The sequence below is a fragment of the Ovis canadensis genome, chromosome 21 (genome assembly GCF_042477335.2).
Source record: "Ovis canadensis isolate MfBH-ARS-UI-01 breed Bighorn chromosome 21, ARS-UI_OviCan_v2, whole genome shotgun sequence".
In the NCBI taxonomy this organism is placed as follows: domain Eukaryota; kingdom Metazoa; phylum Chordata; class Mammalia; order Artiodactyla; family Bovidae; genus Ovis; species Ovis canadensis.
In genome coordinates this window covers 54,046,396-54,070,250 of record NC_091265.1, presented here as the reverse complement: position 1 = coordinate 54,070,250, position 23,855 = coordinate 54,046,396, and the positions used below count along the sequence as shown (strand labels likewise).

The following is a 23,855-nucleotide window of genomic DNA, read 5'->3' as shown; positions in this document are numbered from 1 at the left end:
CTATGTAAATCTACTAATGTGAATTAAATTCCTCTCTGACCCCAGTGCACTCCCAACTCTAGGCGAGAAATAAAGACCTGCAGAGACTGAAGCCTGATTCCAGCACATCGCTGTGGAGATGTCTTTCCCACTGTTTTTTGGGGAAAAAAAATTAATTGCTAACATTAAAATAAGTAAATTATACATAAATATCCAAACTTCGAATTCTCTTGAAAACATGGCCACCTGGCCTGCTTTCCAGAATGGGCGAAGTGGAGGAATGGCTGCTCCCAGTGGTAAGGCCTGTGTGGCCCAGGGTTCAACATGGCCACCTACTCCTGGTATCATATCTCTGCCTGCTGGGGCCAGGACTTTGTGAGAACTAGACTGCTAGGTCTCTTAAGATAAAGACTACTTTGTCTTCATCAACATTGACTTTGAAGTCTTTACCTAGAACCTAGCACACAAGTTCTTCCTTATATGTTTGTTGGATGCTATAAATTATCTTTAGGATGCATATGACATTTCTTCCAAAATTGAAACCATGGAACTGAAGTACTGCTCTGCCCTAAATCTTTGATGCAGCCTGGCATCATGGGCGCCCATAATGTCTGCCATCAAAGCCATTACCTAAAGCCAGTTGTATGTCCCTGGGCTGTCCCTGAAGTCTTCACTTTGCCATTTGACAACTTATCTTCCTAGCAATCTCCTCGCCAATGAAGACAGCAATGCATATCTCATGAAGTGGCTAGGAAGATGACATGAAACCAAGAATGTTGAGCATGGCCCTTAATATCCATTTTTATCATGTTCTTAGAAATATTTTCTCCAACTAGGCAAGGTTCTCCATTTTCTGAGATGTCCATGCAGAATGTATGATTTTCCAGCCAACCTTCAAGGAAGAGCTTACAGTTCAATTCTCTGTATTCCGTGAAGCTTCAAAATCCACTCACCAAGGACACTGATGTAGATAAAGATTTTATTGAGAACTTGTGTTTTTTTTTCAGACCTATTATTGGCCTAAAGGGCTAAACTAGGGCATGTCAGAGCATATATATCACTAGGGGCTCCCAGTCACCACTACATGCTAAGAACCTGAACTTCCCTGAGTACTTGGAGCCAGGAAAGAAGCATGAAGTGGCTTGTGCTCCTTGACCCGGTGGCCTTCTCAGATTGCAGAGTCATGTCTGTATGGAGATGTAAGCCACATCATCTTCCTTTCTGTGATTTTTCTTTTCATCTGATTATTCTTCTACTCATCAGGTTTAGAACGGAATGGAATATTTCCCTGACAATCTTAAAGTTCAGCCCTTAAATATTGATAAGTACCTTGCTATAGTAACTGTGGGACCCAAGATTCTTGGTGTAGATTTGAATAGTTGCACAACTCTGAGGTCCAGTCATGTCATGATCTATTGAAATTGGAACTCCTTGCAATTGTTGAGTGCACAGTCAATGCAGATGTAGGTGTGGTCCTGGGGAATAGCAGTTTTCTAGGTTTTATTTAGCATGTTCTTTGTTCCCTCTTTACTTCCGTGTGTATATCTCTATGTCTGCATCTCTGTATCACTATCATTTATCTCTCCATCCCTTTGGAAGTCTGAGTGTATTTCTCTCTGTGGTGTTTTCTTTTAACTTTTCTTTTAATTTTCTACATTTCCTGAACTTGTGCCCTATCTCCTGGATTCTTCTTTTAACTCTCCTTCTCTTTCAACTTGGAGAAAAATGGGGAGAGCTATTTATACACTGTTTTATATCTGACAATCAGTGTGACCACAGCCATTCACAAGCCTCTTGCATTTCAAATTCCTCCCTTGTATAAGAGGATAGGAATCCCCCTTCTACCTTCTTCCCTGAGCTTCTGTGAGAAGGGTACAGTGGGGTGGCAACAGCAATGCTAGTGGTTGTCATTGTTGAGACTTCCTATTTATCAGGCACCTTATATCTATCACTTCCCTTATCCCCAAGATATCGTATTTGAAGGGTTTGAATCATTATATTCCACCATTATACTGAAGGGGAGACTGAGACCACACATGGTCATATGGCTTACCCAAAATTACAGAAGAGAATCTTTATTCAAACCTACGTCTTTGCCATGGATTATGCATACAATTCTTATAATAAGGTGACTCATAAAAATGAGTGAAAAGTACAGTGCCATTACTGACAGTTATATCTTAAAACTGATGGCTAATTGTAGCATCTTTTTTTTTTGTTTTCTTTCTCAAAAGTTCGGTGAAAGAATATCTCTCAGATATTCACACCCTGAGGAACATCGTGGATGCGAGTGTTTTGAGAGGATGGTACTCCCCAGCGCCACCTGACACTCTAGCCTAGCACTGGGGCTCATCTGGAGATGCCACGTGGGATGTTGAGGTTGGGGATACTGCAGGAGGCAGAAACACTGGGCAAAAGGGGCCCCACGCAGAGGAGAATGCACTCTTATCCTCAACTGTTGGTTTTGGTGACTGGGCCCAGAAATTACCAGGTGGCAGGAGAACATCCATTTCTGTGTCAAAGATGTGTCATTAGTTTGAAGGAGAGTGTTCCTTCTGAGCAGTAGGCAATGACGACCCACTACAGTACTCTTGCCTGGAAAAACCCCAAAACGGAGAGGCCTGGTAGGCTGCAGTCCATGGGGTCGCTAAGAGTCGGACATGACTGAGCAACTTCACTTTCACTTTCACTTGCCTGAATTGGAGAAGGAAATGGCAACCCACTCAAGTGTTCTTGCCTGGAGAATTCCAGGGATGGTGGAGCATAGTGGGTTGCTGTTTATTGGGTTGCACAAAATTGGACACGACTGAAGTGACGCAGCAGCAGCAGCAGCAGCAGCTCCTTCTGAACTAAGGGAGTCAACTAGTTGCAGATGAAGAATGAACCATCTCTGATCTGAAGGTAGAACCAACTGCAAAGCAATTGTGAATGACCAGGTAGAGGAATTCAGTTTCCGCAGATGCAAGAACCACTGGAGGAAAAAGTTACTGAATGCATATTCCATGTAAGGCCATAACAATCTAACATAATGCTTACTGTTTTTAGATTAGGAAAAGGGCTTATTTGTCTTCAAGAATGCCCATGTCAGCCTGAGAGATAGGGAAACAGTAAATACATGTCAAATGAAAGGGTCACTTATGTGGTGTTGCTCAAATGTGGCCTGAGTTTAGAGTTAGTGCCTGGGGTTGATCAAGAAGGACCTCCTGGAAAAGGGGGTGATAAGGCTGCATTTGAAAAGACTACAGCATTTCTCAAATGAAGGCACTAGGACTTCCCTGGGTGTCCAACGTTCCTGGAGGTCCAGTGGTTATGCCTCTGTGCTTCCAATGCCAGAGGTACCATTTCAATGCCTGGTCATAGAATCAATATCATGCATACAATGTAGCACAGGAAAAATAAAATAAAATAAAATACAAGCACCTCTGTGATCAAAGGCTGTGAGCTTCACAGTGGTTGGAAAGTGATCTCAAGAGATATATGAACCCAGAGGGAGACATCAGTGTGGGAACAGAGGGTAACCAGTTCTGCACTAACCCACTCCGTCCTTCTCCATATTGATGCTACACGTAGGTAAAATCACCATTGGAACACCCTCTCAGGAACTGCAGGTTAATTTTGACACAGGTTCATCTGACTTGTGCGTGCCCTCCCTCTTTTGCCCCAGTCCAGCCTGTTGTGAGTACAGACACCCCGTACCTGGGCCATCCTTCACTTGCCCTGCTTCCAACCTTGGCACCTGAGGACACTCATCTCTTGAGTCTGCAGCTACACAAGTTAGGTTCAGATATTACAAGTCTTCCAACTTCTGGCCTACCCAAAAGACCTTCAGGATTGCCTATGCATCTGGGAGCATGAAGGGATTTCTTGCTTATGACACTATTCGGGTAATACGTAAAGAGATGCTGAGTCAGGATGGGCTATGGAGTGACCCCTGCTTGCAAAACTGATGCAGTACCATTTGGCAGGACCCTGCCTGGCCTAACTCCCATAGATATTGGCCATCTTACCCACAGGATCCTGTCCCTGGCGAGGAAGTTCCCATGGTGACACACGAGTAAATGGATTAGCTAACAAACAGAGTGTCTTGAGATGTGGACTTGCAGCTCCTCTGCCCATGAGCAGTTCAAGATTCATTTTGCTGGGAGCAAGAAGACAGTAAAAAGGCACCCACATTTATATTCATAGACTGTTTCAACTATTTTCAGGTGATTACTGGTTTAATTCTGCAACAACCCCACACAGGAGTTACTCTGATTAGCTCATGAGACATATGAGGAAACTGAGGTCCAGACCGCAAGGGCCTTGCTGAGAGCATACATGTTGGAAAGGTGGAGTTACACTGGCTTTTCAGGACTGAAATTGCTATGGGGGTGTTTGGGGACAGGATAAGACTGATCTGGGGACCCTGGGTGCAGTCAAGGCCTTCAGGTATCCAGAGTGGGAAACTGGAGGCCTCAGAAGTCAAGGGGCCTGATAAATGAGTTCTCACTCTAGAGGACCCTTGAGAGTCTAATAAACCTATGGCCTGCCTCCCCCAAAATACTTGAGTAGTTTGCCTCTCTCTCTTTCTCATACACACTTACAGAAATATACACATATGTCCAAAAGTGAATACCCCAGGCAGTAATTTCACAGAACCCTGCAAGCAAGATAGTGTTTTTGGCTTGTCTTCTTGGACAGATGCAGAATTCACAGTACATTACAGAGAATACAGTCCATTCCTGTCATTAGGTCACAGTGATGCCAAAGAGAAGGCTCTCTTCTTCTCGACATTTTATTCATAAAGTGACACCAATGCGACCCGGCCTGACTCTTGGTTGCCCCACTTTGACAGAAGCCATGAGGCCAATTTGACTCACTCAGGTGGTGTTTTTCAGAGGGGCAGATGTTTTAAAATTCACAGCCTCTCTCAAATGGAACCCAAATTCCCCTCCCAGCTTGGTCTAATGCTCTGTGGGCCACTGAAAATAGAGCCCAGCCTCAATTCTTCTCTGAGGATCTTAAGGCAGTGCACCCCAGCCCAGTCCTAGCCACACTTCACGTATCTATTAGTGGGAAACTTTTCTCTCCCACACATTGCAGACCTTGTAAGTACTTACCAGCTGTTCCGTCTAACTTTCATGGAATTCTGGTTTGAGACACCTTTTGATGGCATCTTGGGTTTGAACTACCCCAACATATCCTTCACTGGAGCCATCCCCATCTTTGACACCCTGAAGAATCAAGGTGCCATTTCTGAGCCTGTTTTTGCCTTCTACTTGAGTAAGTAAGTCTGAGATGGACAATCTCTGTCTCCAAATTAGCTATAAGATGCTTTCAGTCACAAGAAAATTATAGACAACTTGATAAAGAAGTATCCTGAGAGATAATCTAACCCACAAAAACTATGGCACTGGGGCCCTACCTGACATCACCCCCTGGCTTTTATAAATAAAATTTTCTTGGAACACAACCTAGATCCTGGGCTCAAGACCAGTAACTTGGTCTAGGGGGATGAGTGATGAGGAAGGCTAGTGGAGGGCAACAGGAAACAAGTTGAAGGATAAGGCATTAGGATTTGCTTAGGAATTTGATAAGGAAGGAAGGAGAAGGATGGTGGATATCTTTCCTTCTTCATTATCATTCCACTTGGAGCCCAGGTCCAGCTACCCAATTTGTAGGAATCAGTGAAAAATGAAAGTGTGGGACCCCCTGTTAAAGAAATATTAGGCATTCAAGACAGGGAAAGCAGATGTGGGTTTCCTTCTGAGTGTGGGGCCCTTTGGACAGTAGAGGTCACAGGCCAGTGGAGCCAATTCTGGGTAACCGGAATCCACACCCTTATAACTTGCAGGCTTTATTTTCCTGAAAAATGACAAGGCGGACAAGGAGAAAGCCAATATGCTTCAGCACCATGTCCTCTGAATGTGTCTGAGCATTCAGGTTGCAGGAGGTTGGGCATCTTCAGAAGATATAGTGGGTGGATCCCAACCTGGTGACTCAGCTTCTAACCTCCTCTGTGCCACTCATTAGTCAGTAACCAACCTCGGTCTGGATCTCAATTGCTCTTAGCCTCAATTTCTGCATCTGTATATGGGGAACTTATTAGGGCCTTGATGGATGGACTAACACAGCTCTCAGTCAGTGGTGTTGTTACTGTCCTCCAAGGATCCCCTCCTCTCTTCTTTCTGCACATGCAGGATGAAACGCAGTGTGGTGATATTTCATGGGGTGGATAAATCCTACTACCAGGGAGTGCTCAACTGGGTACTATTGATCCACACAGGTGACTGGAGTGTACACATGGACCGGTAAGCCTCTCCCTCTGAGGGTCAGCCCAAGTGATGCTCCCGCTACTGTACATGGACACAGGCAAACACACACAAATACATTATCAGACACACAGTCACACAGACATACACCACCCACAATGACACAGACACAGACACATGCAAACACACAAGCAGACACATATAAACATACACAGAGACACATATAAACATGCATAGCTAGTCAGAGACACACAAGCACTCACAGAGACATAAACAAACACACATACAAACAAACACACAAACAGATAGATATGCAAACAACCCATGGGTTCATAATCCCCAGAACTTCTGACCAGGGCTCTGACCAGGCTACGAAAAGGGTCTGGAGAGGTCCGTGCAGCTGGGAAAGGATTGCACCCTCTGCCCTGTGAGGCATGGAGTATGGTTAGAGGACTCTACAGTGAGGTGAACAGAGGTATAAGATGACTACTTGTCCAGGGCTACCTGGGACATAGGAAGTTCTCAGTACAGATAAATGTCAGTTTAAAAACAGGGAAAGTCCTGAGCAAATGGGGAGACTGGTTTCCTAAGGGAGAAACTACTGAGTAGGGTAGAGAGATTTGCTGAAGTCTTAAGATGTGAAAGCAACTAATAAAAAAGACACCCCACGTTCATGGGCACACAGTGGAGCAGGGTCTGTAACAGAGAATCAGGAAGGTGGGATCCAGGAGTGACCTGATGAGAAGAGACATAATTGATAGGATTCTGTGTGATACCCTCAGACAAAAGCTGACCCATTCTTTGGAGTGTCTGTGGGCTTGTCATATATTCTCTGGCCAGGGACTGAGGGTCTGAGCTGGTTGTAGGAGCAGTGCTGGCAGACACCCTCTCCCAGTGGAGCCCCTCTCTCCCACCACTATGAGAATCTACTGCCCTCATGAATCTCCATCTTCACTCTGCGGTGGACCCATTATTTGTTCCCCACCAGATACAGCTCTCTGGGTATTTCTCATTTGTTATTCTCACAGTCTTCATTCACTCACCAAACAGACAAGCCTTGGGCATCCACTGTGTGCCAGGCACTTTAGGGAGGCAATGAGAATAAAACTCACCCTCACATCTAAGAAGGCAGATGCACAGGAAATGAGACACACACATAATTAATTGTGACTTTGGTACATGCTAGACATGAGGAAGCGTCTATGGAGATTGTCAAGGAAGGAGACTGATCAACACAAGGGGAAAGACTTCCCTGAAACCATGACAATTAAGCTGGAATCTGGAAGATGAGAAGAAATTTGCTAGTCAAAGTGTAGGGGACTCCTATAGGAAGGAAGACGAGCTTGTGTCAAGGTGCAAAAGAGCCTGGCGTATTCAAGTACTGCATTCAAGAATGTCAAGGAAGGTGCCATGTCGGGAGCATAGGAAAAGAGGGCAAGAGACAAAGGGCTGTTTAGGAGACAGTCGGGAAGGGGGCAGCTCTGGGGAGACTCAGGGTGACCTTGATCCCTGCTTTGTCACACTGTCTCTCAGCATCTCCATGGAAAGAAAGGTTATTGCTCATTCTGGCGGCTGTGAAGCTGTTGTAGATACTGTGATATCACTGATCCTTGGCCTAAGAAGATTGGTCAAAAACAAGCAGAAGCTCATCGGTGCCATATACGAGGTTCCGCGGTGAAGGGTCATGCCGCAGGGTCACTCCCAGTCTCCACGTGCAAAAAGGGCCAACCTCTCTCCCCAGGGCCAACCTCTCTTCCTCTCTCTCTCTAACAGCACTACATTTCATGTTTTCCAGTCAGTACCCTGTCCTCTATTATCCTCACGATCAATGGTATCAATTACCCAGTCCCAGCTCAAGCTTAACACCATCAAGGTGAGGTGAGAAGCCTGAGGGGTGGTTCTCAAAGAGGAACTTGAAATAAGGCTTGGCCTACTACTGGGAGAAGGGCGCCCGCTGCAGGCCATCTCACACTATTGCAGATGCTGCTGAGGCCTTCGGCTGGGCCAGAGCCTCCCACAACATGAACTACGAGAGTAAAGGGCCGTCTGGGACACTGATCATCCTGAAATAAATGTGGAGACACCATGCCATGTTGGCATGGTGGGAGTCACAAGGAGAGGGGAACACTCAGGTCCTCAGTGTTCAAAGAGTTTCAGTTCAATCTGAACCCTCAGATGGATGAACATGGAAAGTCAGCTCTAACATTCCCTGAATAAGTCATGTGACAAGGAGAATGGCTGGGGACAGTCCTAGTGTGCTGTCCCACCATAGAGATTAGCAGTCTCCCTTCCCTACCCGCAGTTTTCCTGGTTTGGATGAAAAATTACAAGATCACCCTAGTTCTCAGATGCCTCTTCCCATAGCTCTGGCCGAGTGCCCCCTTTGTGAGTCTGGCTACCCGACCCCTCTGTGGAGAGGCTGGATGCTAATGTGAATAAAGGGTGCACAGTGACTGCTCAGCCCCGGCACAGGGTGGAGGATTCATGTCAGCTCCCTAGGGGCGTTCAGAGCTGGCTGATGGACTCAAAGAAGGCTTTGAGGAAGGTAGGGAATTTCAGGAATCCTAAAACTGTAAACTCATGGAGCCATATGGAGGGTTTCTTGGTTTTAGGCAAAACTGCACTGGATTCCATGCAAATGGCATCCCAAGGTGCTCTGCATTGGGGCACTGGGGACTTACTCGGGGTGATGAGGGCTATAGACTGACCGGTGGGGATGGGGAACCAGAATATATTACCCACCTGTCTGGAGTGACCAAAGAGGGTAAGAGCGGATCAAAGGAGGATTCCCAGAGTTCCTAATTTAAATCTTCAAGAACGTGTTGTGGGCATTGCTCTATATAAGATGGATAACCAACAACGAGTTACTGTGTAGCACAGGGAACTCTGCTTAATTATATGACAACCTGGATGGGAGGGGTATTTTGGGATCAGGATACATGGATACATATGGATAAGTCCATTTACTGTCCACCCGAAAATCAGAATATTGTTAATCAGCTATACTCCAATACAAAATAAAAATGTTCAATAAAGTATGGATTGTGCAGATGCAGGAGGAAAACCAGCATTCTCTGAAGAGAAAACAAGAAGCAGGAGTCAGAAGGAAAGAACAGGGATAGAGGAGAACTACGGGCACTCTTTTTCTTTTCTAAAAATTGTATTGAAGCGTGGCTAATCTTCAGTGTTGCATTAACCTTCAGTGTTGTGTTAATCTTCAGTTCTTCTGCACAGCAATGTGACTCAGTTATACACATACAGAAATATGTATTCTTTTTCATGTGGTTTATGACTGGATAGTTAATCTATTTCCTTATGTGCTACAGTAGGATTTTGTTGTTTATCATTCCTCTGTATCCCCAACTCCCAGTCCTTCCCTCCCCCACACTCTTCCTCATGGCAACCTCATGTCTTGGCCCTTTTTGGTTGTGGATGAACTCTCATATCCCCTGCTAAGAAGAAACTCCCTTGATACTTACCAAAAGAGGGAAATAAAATCAAGAATTGTTCTAGGTCTAGATATTTGTGGGAGTCACATATAAGGGCTCAGGCTGATTGGTGTGTGTCTCTGACACCCCCAAGATTCTAGAGGCCATCTTTAAAGAGAACACAGTAAGTATTACTCAGCCATTAAAATGAATACATTTGAATCAGTTCTAATGAGGTGGATGAAACTGGAGCCGATTATACAGAGTGAAGTAAGCCAGAAAGAAAACCACCAATACAATTTACCAACACATATATATGGAATTTAGAAAAATGGTAATAATAACCCTGTATGCAAGACAGCAAAAGAGACACAGATGTATAGAACAGACTTTTGGACTCTGGGAGAGGGAGAGGGTGGGATGATTTGGGAGAATGGCATTGAAACATGTGTAATATTATGTTAGAAACAAATCGCCAGTCTAGGTTCAATGCAGGATACAGGTTGCTTGGGGCTGGTCCACTGGGATGACCCAGAGAGATGGTATGGGGCGGGAGGTGGGAGGGGGGTTCAGGATTGGGAAATCATGTACACCCGTGGCGGATTCATGTTGATATATGGCAAAACCAATACAGTATTGTAAAGTAAAATAAAATAAGAAATAAATAAATAAAAATGAGAACACACACACACACACACACACACACAAAAGAGAACACAGTGAGGACACCTAGAGAGACCTGGATCCTGAGTGAATCTTTCTAAGGCTGTATTTCTCAGTCTTTGATCAAGAAAATGACAGGACTGGCCTGGCACAGGCAGTATAAATGCTTCGTGTGGTTCAGGAATCAGTAAGGCCGCTCCGAGCAAACACTAAATCACACTTAGGGTACACATGCCCAGGATGCTGGTGAACTGTATTTGTTGGTCTGCACACCCTATTGTCGGTAAAGAATAAAGGCTTTCACTCATAACGGTGCTGAAACAAACAGGTGCCTCTGTTTGTGTCTGGGAGGTATAAAGTGATTGGGAAGGATCTAGAACAAAGTCTGAATCACAGTTGAGAGGAGCCCACCTCCAACTAGCTTAAAGGAAAGGGGAGACTCTCTGAAATGATTCTGGGAATCCAGGACACAAGACTCAGAGCAAATACAAAGATCTCTGTGACTGGACCCAAGAAATCAGAAGTTATCAGTCCTCTGTTTCAAACCCTCACTCTTTCATTCCCTCTTCTTTGATGGTCTGAGCCTGACAACTTTCTTCCTTAAGGCTTCCACACCTAGTGAGGGGGTCCAGGCTACCTGCCCTGGGCATTTATATCCTGAAGGCATCTCCAATAAGGAAAGAAAAGATTAGAGACATCAGAGTTCAAGGGTGTTTTCTGAATGACCCACCTCAGATCACATGTGGAGTCCTAAATCAGCCGTCCTGGCAGGGACATGGGGTCCTATAACTGGCTTTACATGGTCTTGTGGCCCTGACCCAGCAGCACACATGATTGTCAATTCCCTCCAGAACTACATGACTGAAGCTGGGGAGAGGCAACACCAAAGAAAGTGACTGGGAGATAGTCTAGGCCACGGAAGAGTTTGTGATGACCCACCAACTCCACCACCTCCTCATACAGAGGAATTATAAGGGGTAAAGAAATAGACTCTCTTCATCCCAACGCAGATGAACTTATCACGGCTTCACCTCTCGGGGAGTTTGGGTGAGGTACTTCATGGAGAGCCTGTTCCCTTTTGTCCCATACCCAGTCACCAGCTCTCTGCCACATATGCCTGCTCTGTCCTTTCCAGTTGTATTTGGTAGTGATGGCCCCAGGGAATCCCTGAGCCATCCCCCTCCTCCAGGGCCCAGAATACCCCTTCCTTGGCCTCCAGTGTTACTGGGGATAATGCAACGCATGTATCGGGAGATCCAGGGAACACAGAGCCTTCAGCCTTTCTGAGCTTCTACATGGGTGGGGCTATAAAGTGTTTCCTTGGAGCTGCCATGGTTAGGCACTTTTGCAGTGGAAGCATCCGTTCTTTCCACCTGGAGGCCCTCAGTAGATGCCTCAGCTGAGACAGCAGGGGTCAGAGGTTGATTTCCTTTCAGATTGACTGGTTTGATCTCCTTGTTGTATAAGGGACTCTCAACTATCTTCTGAAGCACCAAAGTTCAAACGCTCAATTCTTTAGCATTCTCCCTTCCTTATGCTCCAGATCACACATCTGTACATGATTACTGGAAAAACTATAGCTTTGATACAATAGACCTCTGTAGCAAAGTGAGTCTCTGCTTTTTAACACACTGGGCAGGTTTTTCATAGCCTTTCTTCCTTCCAAGGAGGAAGTTTGTTTTAATTTTGTGGCTGCAGTCAAGGTGCATAGTGATTTTGGAGCCCAAGAAAATAAAATCTGCCAATGTTTCCACTTTTCCATCATCTATATGCCATGAAGTGGTGGGACTCGATGCCTTGAATATTGAGTATCTTTTTGTGAATGGTTTTTTGAATGTTGAGTTTAAGCTAGTTTTTTCATCTCCTCTCCTCATCAAGAGGCTCTTTAGTTTTTCTTTGCTTTCTGCTATTAGGGTAGTGTCATCTTCATATCTGTGGATGTTGATACTTCTCCCAGAAATCTTGATTCCAGCTTGGGATTTATCCAGACCAGCATATTGAATAATGTATCTTATATATAGGTTAAATAACCAGAGTGACAATGTATACCTTGTTATGCTCCTGTCCCAATTTTAAATCTTTCAGTTGTTCCGTGTCTGATTCTAACTGCTGCTTTTTGACCTACATGCAGACTTGTTAGGGGAAAGGTAAAGTGATCTGGTACTCCCATTTCCTTAAGAATTTTCCACAGTTTGTAGTGGTCCACACAGTGAAAGGCTTTAGCATAGTCAGTGAAGCAGATGGAAATGTTTTATCTGGTATTCCCTTGCTTTCTCTATGATCCAATGAATGTTGGCAATTTGATCTCTGGGTGTTCAAACAAGTTTGTACATCTAGAATTTCTCATTTCATGTACTGTTGAAACTTAGCTTGAAGGATATTGAGCATTACCTTGCTAGCAAATGAGATGAGTGCAATTGCATGATAGATTGAACATTCTTTGGAATTGCCTTTCTTTTGGATTGGAATGAAAACTGACCTATCCCAGCACTGTGGTCGCTGATGAGCTTTCCAAATTTGCTGACATATTGAACGCAGCACATTTACAGCCTCATTCTTTAGGAATTTTAAACAGCTCAGCTGGAATTTGATCACCTTCCCTAGCATTTCTTGTAGTGATGCTTCCTAAAGCCCACTTGACTTCATACTCCAGTATCTGGCTTTACGTGAGTGACCCCAGCAACATCCCTATCCCAGTCATTATGACCATTGTTACGTAGTTCTTCTGTGCATTCTGGCCACCTCTACTGATCTCATCTCCTTCTGTTAGGTCTTTGACTTTTCTGTCTTTTATTGTGTCCATCTTTGCATGAAGTGTTCCTCTGATATCTCCACTTACTTGAAAAATCTGTACTCTTTACAATTCTCTTGTTTTCCTCTAATTCTTGCACTATTCACTTATGAAAACTTTCTTATCTCTCCTTGCTATTCTCTGAAAGTCTGCATTCCATTGGGTATATCTTTCTCTTTCTCCTTTGCCTTTCACTTCTCTTATTTTCTCAGCTATTTTTAAGGCCTCCTCTGGCAACCACTTTGCCTTCTCACATTTGTTTTTCTTGAGGATGGTTTTCATGACCACCTCCTGTACAATGTTACAAACCTCCATCCGTAGTTCTTCAGGCTACCAGACCTAATCCCTTGAATCTATTTCTCATCCCCTCTATATAATCATAAGGGATTTGATTTAGGTCATAGCTGAATGTTCTAGTGGTTTTCCTTACTTTCTTCAAATTAAATATGTTGTTTGCTTCTGCTTAAGCATTGATTCCAGATCACCACCCACCACTCCCAGTGGGTGCAGAGCAAAAACACACAATTTGAGGACTGTTACCCTGGGTTTGTGCTTGGCTTTTCACATGCTTAGTTCTGTGAGCTTGGTCAAGTCTCTTAACCTCAGTTTTCTCAGCTGGAAAACGGGCACCATGATGATAATTCCACCTTCTAGACTGCATGTGTGCCAGCAAAGAGCAAGTGGCCCTGAGAGGGCTTTCTGGATTTCTGAGTCTGGAATAAATATAAATTATTCTGCCACCTGGGGAGAAGGAAATCTTCTGTTTAGAGGTTATGGCTGCCATCCACAAGGCTAAATATTGATCTGTTTCTGAACCCGGACCCAGAACTCTGACTGAGCCTATGCTTCTGTTTTCTGGGCTCACATGAGAGATAATGATTATTGTCTCAGAGTACTCCCTTTCTCAGCCTTACCAGTCAGCTTTTCATTGTCAACTGCTTCTCCCCTGAAATCACACTGCAAGGAAAGTTGTAAAAGTTCTTGCTCTCTTTTCGGTTTCCCACATTTCCAGCGTAGCAACAAGTAGCTGATATGGCTACTTTTCATAGCAACAACTATGGCAACCTGTACAGTCCAATCTCAGCCTGTTAAGTGAATCTTTCCCCATTTGGCCCCTCATGTTTCAATTATCTATAGTTGCCTTAGTAATCATCTTATGCTTGCTGTTTATGGAGAAATATGTGTAGACCTGATGAAGTTTTCTTTCCCAAGCATAATTCCAATCATGCAATTAAGTAACCAAACAGTAAGTCATCTAACTACCCACAGAAATTGACAAAAGCAAACCACCCATCATGCATTTCTTGCTTGCCCCAAAACACCATTGAATTGATCTACTAAAACAATGTGATACATTGGCATGTATGCTCCAGAAGGGACACTTTTTCTCTGGATTAGTTCTCCACCTAGTGCAGAATGTCTACCATAAGCCTGGCCTTCCAGCAAGTGGTCACCTAATTTTTCAGACTCAGCCCACTCCAGATTCCTTCCCTCAGTAAAATCTAAAGAAAAGACTCAGTTAAAGTTCTCACTCCTGAAGAAAGCAGTTTTTTGGGGTTTTTTTAGAAAACAATATTTGGTAACACATTCAAAATCTTGTGCTCCTTGCCTTGGATTCAAGCACCTGCACCAGAGGATGGGAAGCCTCCCCTTCCACCTAAATCTTTCACCACTCCCACCAGGGCCCCAGGCTTGACTGGACCCCAAAGAATTCTGCCTACTCCCTGATGTCCTCTGTACATTAGTTCAGTTCAGTCAATCAGTCATGTCCAACTCTTTTCTGTATCATGGGGTGCAGTATGCCAGGTTTCCCTGTCCATCACCAACTCCCGCAGCTTGCTCAGACTCATGTTCATCAGGTCGGTGATGCCATCAAACAATTTCATCTTCTGTCTTCCCCTTTGCCTCCTGCTTTAATCTTTCCCTACATCAGGGTCTTTTCTAATAAGTCAGTTCTTTGCATCAGGTGGCCAAAGTATTGGAGGTTCAGCTTCAGCATCGGTCCTTCCAGTGAATATTCAGGACTAATTTCCTTTAGCGTGGACTGGTTGAAACTCCTTGCAGTCCACGGGACTCTCAAGAGTCTTATCCAACACTACAGTTTAAATGCATCAATTCTTTGGTACTCAGCTTTCTTTATGGTCCAACTCTCACATCCACTTACAATTTCTGGCAAAACCATAGCTTTGACTATACAGACATTTGCTGGTAATGTCTCTTCTTTTTAGTATGTTGTTGGGTTTTTCATGGCTTTTCTTCCAAGGAGCTAGCGCATTTTTTTTTTCACAACTGTGGGCACTATCTACAGTGATTTTGGAGCCAAGGAAAATAAAGCCTGTCACTGTTTTCATTGTTTTTCCATGTATTTGCCATTAAGTGATGGAACTGGATGCCATGATCTTCATTTTTTGAACTGTACATACCACATCAAGACCATCCCAAAGGAAAATAAATGCAAAAAGGCAAAATGGTTGCCTGAGGAGGCCTTACAAATAACTTAGAAAAGAAGAGAAGCAAAAGGCAAAGGAGAAAAGAAAGGCATACTCATGTGAATGCAGAGTTCCAAAGAATAGCAAGAAGAGATTTAAAAAAGCCTTCCTAAGTGATCAGTACAAAGAAATAGAGGAAAACATTAAAATGGTAAAAACCAGAGATCTCTTCAAGAAAATTAGAGATAGGGAGGGAATTTTTCAGGCAAAGATGGGCACAATAAGAGAGAGACATGGGATGGACCTAACAGAAGCAGAATATATTAAGAAGAGGTTGAAAGAATACATAGAAGAATTGCACCAAAAAATATTAATGACCAGGATAAACATGATGGTGTGATCACTCACCTAGAGCTAGATAATCCTGAAATGTGAAGTCAAATGTGTCTTCAGAAGCATCACTAAGAGCAAATCTGGTGGGTGTGATGGCATTGCAGTAGAGCTATATCAGATCCTAAAAAATGATGCTGTTGAAGTGCTGCACTCAATATGCCAGCTAATTTGGAAAACTCAGCAGTGGCCACAGCACTGGAAAGGTCATTTTCCTTGCAATATTCATAAAAGGTGATTTTAAAGAATGTTCAACTACCACACACTTGCACTCATCTCACATGCTACCAAAGTAATTTCTCCAAGCAAGTCTTCAATGATACATGAACTGTGAAATACCATATGTTCAAGCTAGATTTAGAAAAGAGAGAGGAACCAGAGATCAAATTGCCAACATTTGTTGGATGATAGAAAAAGCAAGAGGATTCTAGAAAAACACCTACTTCTGCTTTATTGATCATGCAAAAGCCTTTGACTACGTGGATTACAACAAACTGTAGAAAACGTAAAGAGATGACAATAGCAGACTACCTTACCTGCCTTCTGAGAAATCTGTATGCAGGTCAAGAAGCAACAGTCAGAACTGAACATGGAACAACAGACTGGTTCCAATTCAGGAAAGGAGTATGTAAAGGCTGTATATTGTCACCTTGCTTAAATAACTTATATGCAGAGTACATCATGGGAAATGCCCAACTGGATGAAGCACAAGCTGGAATCAAGATTTCTGAGAGAAATATCAGGACCTTCAGATATGCAGAAGACACCACCCATATGGCAGAAATTGAAGAGGAACTAAATACCTCTTGATGAAAGTTAAATAGGAGAGTGAAACATCTGGCTTGAACTCCCCATTTGGAAAATGAAGATCATGGCATTTGGTCCCATCACTTCATGGCAAATAGACGGGGAAACAATGGAAACAGTGAGAGACGTTATTTTCTGGTGCTCCAAAATCACTGCAGATGATGACTGCAGTCATGAAATTATTTTTTTTAATTTATTTTTTAAAATATAGTTTTATTTTACTATTTTAAAATAGTACCTCAACCTTTGAGATTTAGAAATAATGATACTATTAAAAATGCTATACTGATCCCCCATCCCGAATTTCTCTTTTTTTGGTCCATCGTAGGTTACTGTTTGCTCTCTTCCATTGCAGCTTTAAAATCAGGTTTTTGGTTTTTTATTTTTTAAATTTTAAAATCTTTAATTCTTACATGCGTACCCAAACATGAACCCCCCTCCCACCTCCCTCCCCACAACATCTCTCTGGGTCATCCCCATGCACCAGCCCCAAGCATGCTGCACCCTGCGTCAGACATAGACTGGCAATTCAATTCTTACATGATAGTCTACATGTTAGAATGCCATTCTCCCAAATCATCCCACCCTCTCCCTCTCCCTCTGAGTCCAAAAGTCCATTATACACAGCTGTGTCTTTTTTCCTGTCTTGCATACAGGGTCGTCATTGCCATCTTCCTAAATTCCATATATATGTGTTAGTATACTGTATTGGTGTTTTTCTTTCTGGCTTACTTCACTCTGTATAATTGGCTCCAGTTTCATCCATCTCATCAGAACTGATTCAAATGAATTCTTTTTAATGGCTGAGTAATACTCCATTGTGTATATGTACCACAGCTTTCTTATCCATTCATCTGCTGATGGACATCTAGGTTGTTTCCATGTCCTGGCTATTATAAACAGTGCTGCAATGAACATTCGGGTACATGTGTCTCTTTCAATTCTGGTTTCCTCGGTGTGTATGCCCAGCGGTGGGATTGCTGGGTCATAAGGTATTTCTATTTGCAATTTTTTAAGGAATCTCCACACTGTTCTCCATAGTGGCTGTACTAGTTTGCATTCCCACCAACAGTGTAGGAGGGTTCCCTTTTCTCCACACCCTCTCCAGCATTTATTGCTTGCAGATTTTTGGATCGCAGCCATTCTGACTGGTGTGAAGTGGTACCTCATTGTGGTTTTGATTTGCATTTCTCTGATAATGAGTGATGTTGAGCATCTTTTCATGGGTTTGTTAGCCATCCGTATGTCTTCTTTGGAGAAATGTCTATTTAGTTCTTTGGCCCATTTTTTGATTGGGTCGTTTATTTTTCTGGAATTGAGCTGCATAAGTTGCTTGTATATTTTTGAGATTAGTTGTTTGTCAGTTGCTTCATTTGCTATTATTTTCTCCCATTCATAAGGCTGTCTTTTCACCTTGCTTATATTTTCCTTTGTTGTGCAGAAGCTTTTAATTTTAATTAGATCCCACTTGTTTATTTTTGCTTTGATTTCCAGAATTCTGGGAGGTGGATCATAGAGGATCCTGCTGTGATTTATGTCTGAGAGTGTTTTGCCTATGTTCTCCTCTAGGAGTTTTATAGTTTCTGGTCTTACATTTAGATCTTTAATCCATTTTGAGTTTATTTTTGTGTGGGGTGTTAGAAAGTGATCTAGTTTCATTCTTTTACAAGTGGTTGACCAGTTTTCCCAGCACCACTTGTTAAAGAGATTGTCTTTACTCCATTGTATATTCTTGCCTCCTTTGTCAAAGATAAGGTGTCCATATGTGTGTGGATTTATCTCTGGGCTTTCTATTTTGTTCCATTGATCTATATGTCTGTCTTTGTGCCAGTACCATACTGTCTTGATGACTGTGGCTTTGTAGTAGAGCCTGAAGTCAGGCAAGTTGATTCCTCCAGATCCATTCTTCTTTCTCAAGATTGCTTTGGCTATTCGAGGTTTTTTGTATTTCCATTCAAATCTTGAAATTATTTGCTCTAGTTCTATGAAAAATGTGGCTGGTAGCTTGATAGGGATTGCATTGAATTTGTAAATTGCTTTGGGTAGTATTCTCATTTTCACTATATTGATTCTTCCGATCCATGAACATGGTATATTTCTCCATCTATTAGTGTCCTCTTTGATTTCTTTCATCAGTGTTTTATAGTTTTCTATATATAGGTCTTTAGTTTCTTTAGGTAGATATATTCCTAAGTATTTTATTCTTTTCGTTGCAATGGTGAATGGAATTGTTTCCTTAATTTCTTTTTCTACTTTCTCATTATTCGTGTATAGGAATGCAAGGGATTTCTGTGTGTTGATTTTATATCCTGCAACTTTACTATATTCATTGATGAGCTCTAGTAATTTTCTGGTGGAGTCTTTAGGGTTTTCCATGTAGAGGATCATGTCATCTGCAAACAGTGAGAGTTTTACTTCTTCTTTTCCAATTTGGATTCCTTCTATTTCTTTTTCTGCTCTGATTGCTATGGCCAAAACTTCCAGAACTATGTTGAATAGTAGCGGTGATAGTGGACACCCTTGTCTTGTTCCTGACTTTAGGGGAAATGCTTTCAATTTTTCACCATTGAGGATATTGTTTGCTGTGGTTTTGTCATATATAGCTTTTATTATGTTGAGGTATGTTCCTTCTATTCCTGCTTTCTGGAGAGTTTTTATCATAAACGGATGTTGAATTTTGTCAAAGGCCTTCTCTGCATCTATTGACATAATCATATGGTTTCTATTTTTCAATTTGTTAATGTGGTGAATTACATTGATTGATTTGCGGATATTGAAGAATCCTTGCATCCCTGGGATAAAGCCCACTGGTCATGGTGTATGATCTTTTTAATGTGTTGTTGGATTCTTATTGCTAGAATTTTCTTGAGGATTTTTGCATCTATGTTCATCAGTGATATTGGCCTGTAGTTTTCTTTTTTTGTAACATCTTTGTCAGGTTTTGGTATTAGGGTGATGGTGGCCTCATAGAATGAGTTTGGAAGTTTACCTTCCTCTGCAATTTTCTGGAAGAGTTTGAGGAGGATAGGTGTTAGCTCTTCTCGAAATTTTTGGTAGAATTCAGCTGTGAAGCCGTCTGGACCTGGGCTTTTGTTTGCTGGAAGATTTCTGATTGCAGTTTCAATTTCCGTGCTTGTGATGGGTCTGTTAAGATTTTCTATTTCTTCCTGGTTCAGTTTTGGAAAATTGTACTTTTCTAAGAATTTGTCCATTTCTTCCACGTTGTCCATTTTATTGGCATACAACTGCTGATAGTAGTCTCTGATGATCCTTTGTATTTCTGTGTTGTCTGTTGTAATCTCTCCATTTTCATTTCTAATTTTATTGATTTGATTTTTCTCTCTTTGCTTCTTGATGAGTCTGGCTAATGGTTTGTCAATTTTATTTATCCTTTCAAAGAACCAGCTTTTGGCTTTGTTGATGTTTGCTATGGTCTCTTTTGTTTCTTTTGCATTTATTTCTGCCCTAATTTTTAAGATTTCTTTCCTTCTACTAACTCTGGGGTTCTCATATTCTTCCTTTTCTAGTTGCTTTGGTTGTAGAGTTAGGTTTTCTATTTGACTTTTTTCTTATTTCTTGAGGTATGCCTGTATTGCTATGAACTTTCCTCTTAGCACTGCTTTTATAGTGTCCCACAGGTTTTGGGTTGTTGTGTTTTCATTTTCATTAGTTTCTATGCATATTTTGATTTCTTCTGTGATTTGTTGGTTATTCAGAAGTGTGATGTTCAACCTCCATATGTTGTAATTTTAAATAGTTTTTCTCCTTTAATTGAGGTCTAATCTTAATGCATTATGGTCAGAAAAGATGCTTAGAATGATTTCGATTTTTTTGAATTTATCAAGTTTAGATTTATAGCCCAGGATGTGATCTATCCTGGAGAAGGTTCCATGAGCACTTGAGAAAAAGGTGAAATTCATTGTTTTGGGGTGAAATGTCCTATAGATATCAATTAGGTCTAACTGATCTAATGTATCATTTAAAGTTTGCATTTCTCTGTTAATTTTCTGTTTAGTTGATCTGTCCATAGGTGTGAGTGGGGTATTAAAGTCTCCCACTATTACTGTGTTATTGTTGATTTCCCCTTTCATACTTGTTAGCATTTGTCTTACGTATTGCAGTGCTCCTATATTGGGTGCATATATATTTATAATTGTTATATCTTCTTCTTGGATTGTTCCTTTGATCATTATGTAGTGGCCTTCTTTGTCTCTTTTTACAGCCTTTGTTTTAAAGTCTATTTTATCAGATATGAGTATTGCCACTCCTGTTTTCTTTTGGTCTCTATTTGCGTGGTATATCTTTTTCCAGCCCTTCACTTTCAGTCTGTATGTGTCCCTTGTTTTGAGGTGGGTCTCTTGTAAGCAGCATATAGAGGGGTCTTGTTTTTGTATCCATTCAGCCAGTCTTTGTCTTTTGGTTGGGGCGTTCAACCCATTTACGTTTAAGGTAATTATTGATAAGTATGATCCCGTTACCATTTACTTTATTGTTTTGGGTTCGGGTTTATACACCCTTTTCGTGTTTCCTGTCTAGAGAATATCCTTTAGAATTTGTTGGAGAGCTGGTTTGGTGGTGCTGAATTCTCTCAGCTTTTGCTTGTCTGTAAAGCTTTTGATTTCTCCTTCGTATTTGAATGAGATCCTTGCTGGGTACAGTAATCTGGGCTGTAGGTTATTGTCTTTCATCACTTTAAGCATGTCTTGCCATTCCCTCCTGGCCTGAAGAGTTTCTATTGAAAGATCAGCTGTTATCCTTATGGGAATCCCCTTGTGTGTTATTTGTTGTTTTTCCCTTGCTGCTTTTAACATTTGTTCTTTGTGTTTGATCTTTGTTAATTTGATTAATATGTGTCTTGGGGTGTTTTGCCTTGGGTTTATCCTATTTGGAACTCTCTGTGTTTCTTGGACTTGGGTGATTATTTCCTTCCCCATTTTAGGGAAGTTTTCAACTAGTATCTCCTCAAGGATTTTCTCATGATCTTTCTTTCTGTCTTCTTCTTTTGGGACTCCTATAATTCGAATGTTGGAGCTTTTCATATTGTCCTGGAGGTCTCTGAGATTGTCCTCATTTCTTTTAATTTGTTTTTCTTGTTTCCTCTCTGATTCATTTATTTCTACCATTCTATCTTCTATTTCACTAAACCTATCTTCTGCCTCCGTTATTCTACTATTTGTTGCCTCTAGAGTGTTTCTGATCTCATTTATTGCGTTATTCAATATATTTTGACTCTTTTTTATTTCTTCTAGGTCCTTGTTAAACCTTTCTTGCATCTTCTCAATCCTTGTCTCTAGGCTATTTATCTGTGATTCCATTTTGATTTCAAGATTTTGGATCATTTTCATTATCAATATTCGGAATTCCTTCTCAGGTAGATTCCCTACTTCTTCCTCTTTGGTTTGGTTTGGCGGGAAACTCTCCTGTTCCTTTGCCTGCTGAGTATTCCTCTGTCTCTTCATCTTGGTTATATTGCTGCGTTTGGGGTGGCCTTTTTATATTCTGGTAATTTGTGGAGTTCTCTTTATTATGGAGCTTCCTCACTGTGGGTGGGGTTCTATCAGTGGCTTGTCAAGGTTTCCTGGTTAGGGAGGCTTGTGTTGGAGTTCTGGTGGGTGGAGCTGGGTTTCTTCTCTCTGGAGTGCAGTGGAGTGACCCTAATGGGTTATGAGACATCAAAGGTTTTGGGATAATTTTGAGCTGCCTCTATATTGAAGCTCAGGGGAATGTTCCTGTGTTGCTGGAGAATTTGCGTGGTATGTCTTGTTTTGGAACTTGTTGGCCCTTGGGTGGAGCTTGGTTTCAGTGTAGGTATGAAGGCATTTGATGAGCTCCTATTGCTTAATGTTCCCTGAATTCAAGAGTTCTCTAATGTTTTCAGGCTTTGGATTTAAGCCTCCTGCTTCTGGTTTTCAGTTTTATTTTTACAGTAGCCTCTAGACTTCTCCATCTATACAGCACCGATGATAAAACATCTAGGTTAAAGATGAAAAGTTTCTCCACATTGAGGGACACTCAGAGAGGCTCACTGAGTTACAAGGAGAAGAGAAGATGGAGGGGGTAGTTAGAGGTAACTGGAATGAGATGCGGTGAGATCAAAAGAGGGGAGAGCAAGCTAGCCAGTAGTCACTTCTTTATGTGTGCTCTATAGTCTGGACTGCTCAGAGGTATTTACAGAGTTATACGGGGAAGAGGAGAGGGAGGAAGTAGACAGAGGTGACCAGGAGGATAAGAGAGAGGAATGAGTAGGAGAGAGACAAATCCTTCCAGTAACCAGTTCCTTAGGTGTTTTCCACCATCTGGAACACACAGAGATTCACAGAGTTGGATAGAAATTAAAAGATGCTTTCTCGTTTGAAGAAAAACTATCACAAAAGTATACAATTTTTTTAAAAGTACAGACATTACTTTGCTGAAAAAGTTCAGTATAATCAAAGCTATGATTTTCCTGTTGTCATGTATGAATGTGACACTGGCTCCATAAAGAATGGTGAGCGATGAAGAATTGATGGTTTTGAACTGTGGTGTTGCACAATACTCTTGAGAGTCCCTTGGACTGCAAGGAGATCTGTACAGTCATCCTAAAGGAAATCAATCCTGAATATTCATTGGAAGGACCGGTGCTGAAATTGAACCTCCAATATTTTGGCCAACTGATGTGAAGAACTGACATATTAGAAAAGACCCTGTTACTGGGCAAGATTAAAGGCAGGAGGAGAGAGGATGACAGAGGAAGCGATGGTTGGATGGAATCACCAACTCTATTGACATGAGTTTGCCCAAGCTCCAGTAGTTGGTGATGAACAGAGAGCCCTGGTGTGCTACAGTCCGTAGGTTTGCAAAGACTCAGACATGACTGAGCAACTGAACTGAACAGAACATACCACATAGCAAATACTATTTGTAATGGCCATGTTTCTCCAGCAAGAATGAGGCTCCCTATGGCCCCAACTTATATCCCCAATCAAGTTTGCACCCATGCACAGAAGTCAGTGTCTAGCATTCACAAGGCATTCAGTGAGTTCTAATTGCAGGGGGACCTCCATTTTAGTTGACATAAAGGATTAAAGGACACATTTATCCTCCTGTCTCTAATGACTCCGAAGTAGGAAAGACAAAT

The 23,855-nt window shown here is 42.1% G+C and overlaps 1 protein-coding gene across 1 annotated transcript; it reads left to right on the top strand.

Annotated features, from left to right (window-relative positions):
- Nucleotides 1-217: 217 nt before the first annotated feature.
- On the top strand, nt 218-8,093 carry LOC138426643 (pregnancy-associated glycoprotein 1-like). The gene is made up of 6 exons (XM_069565360.1): nt 218-275; nt 5,062-5,245; nt 5,557-5,574; nt 6,171-6,269; nt 7,764-7,896; nt 8,004-8,093. The coding sequence occupies exons 1-6, from the start codon at nt 218-220 to the stop codon at nt 8,091-8,093; spliced, it is 582 nt and encodes a 193-aa protein (XP_069421461.1).
- Nucleotides 8,094-23,855: the final 15,762 nt, after the last annotated feature.

Excerpts from the sequence above, each read along its gene's own strand:
- LOC138426643 (XM_069565360.1), top strand. The coding sequence starts at position 218 with ATGGCCACCTGGCCTGCTTTCCAGAATGGGCGAAGTGGAGGAATGGCT. Across the intron at positions 276-5,061 it reads AGGAATGGCTGCTCCCAGTG|ACCTTGTAAGTACTTACCAG; the intron begins GTAAGGCCTGTG and ends CACACATTGCAG. Across the intron at positions 7,897-8,003 it reads TCATCGGTGCCATATACGAG|CACTACATTTCATGTTTTCC; the intron begins GTTCCGCGGTGA and ends TCTCTCTAACAG.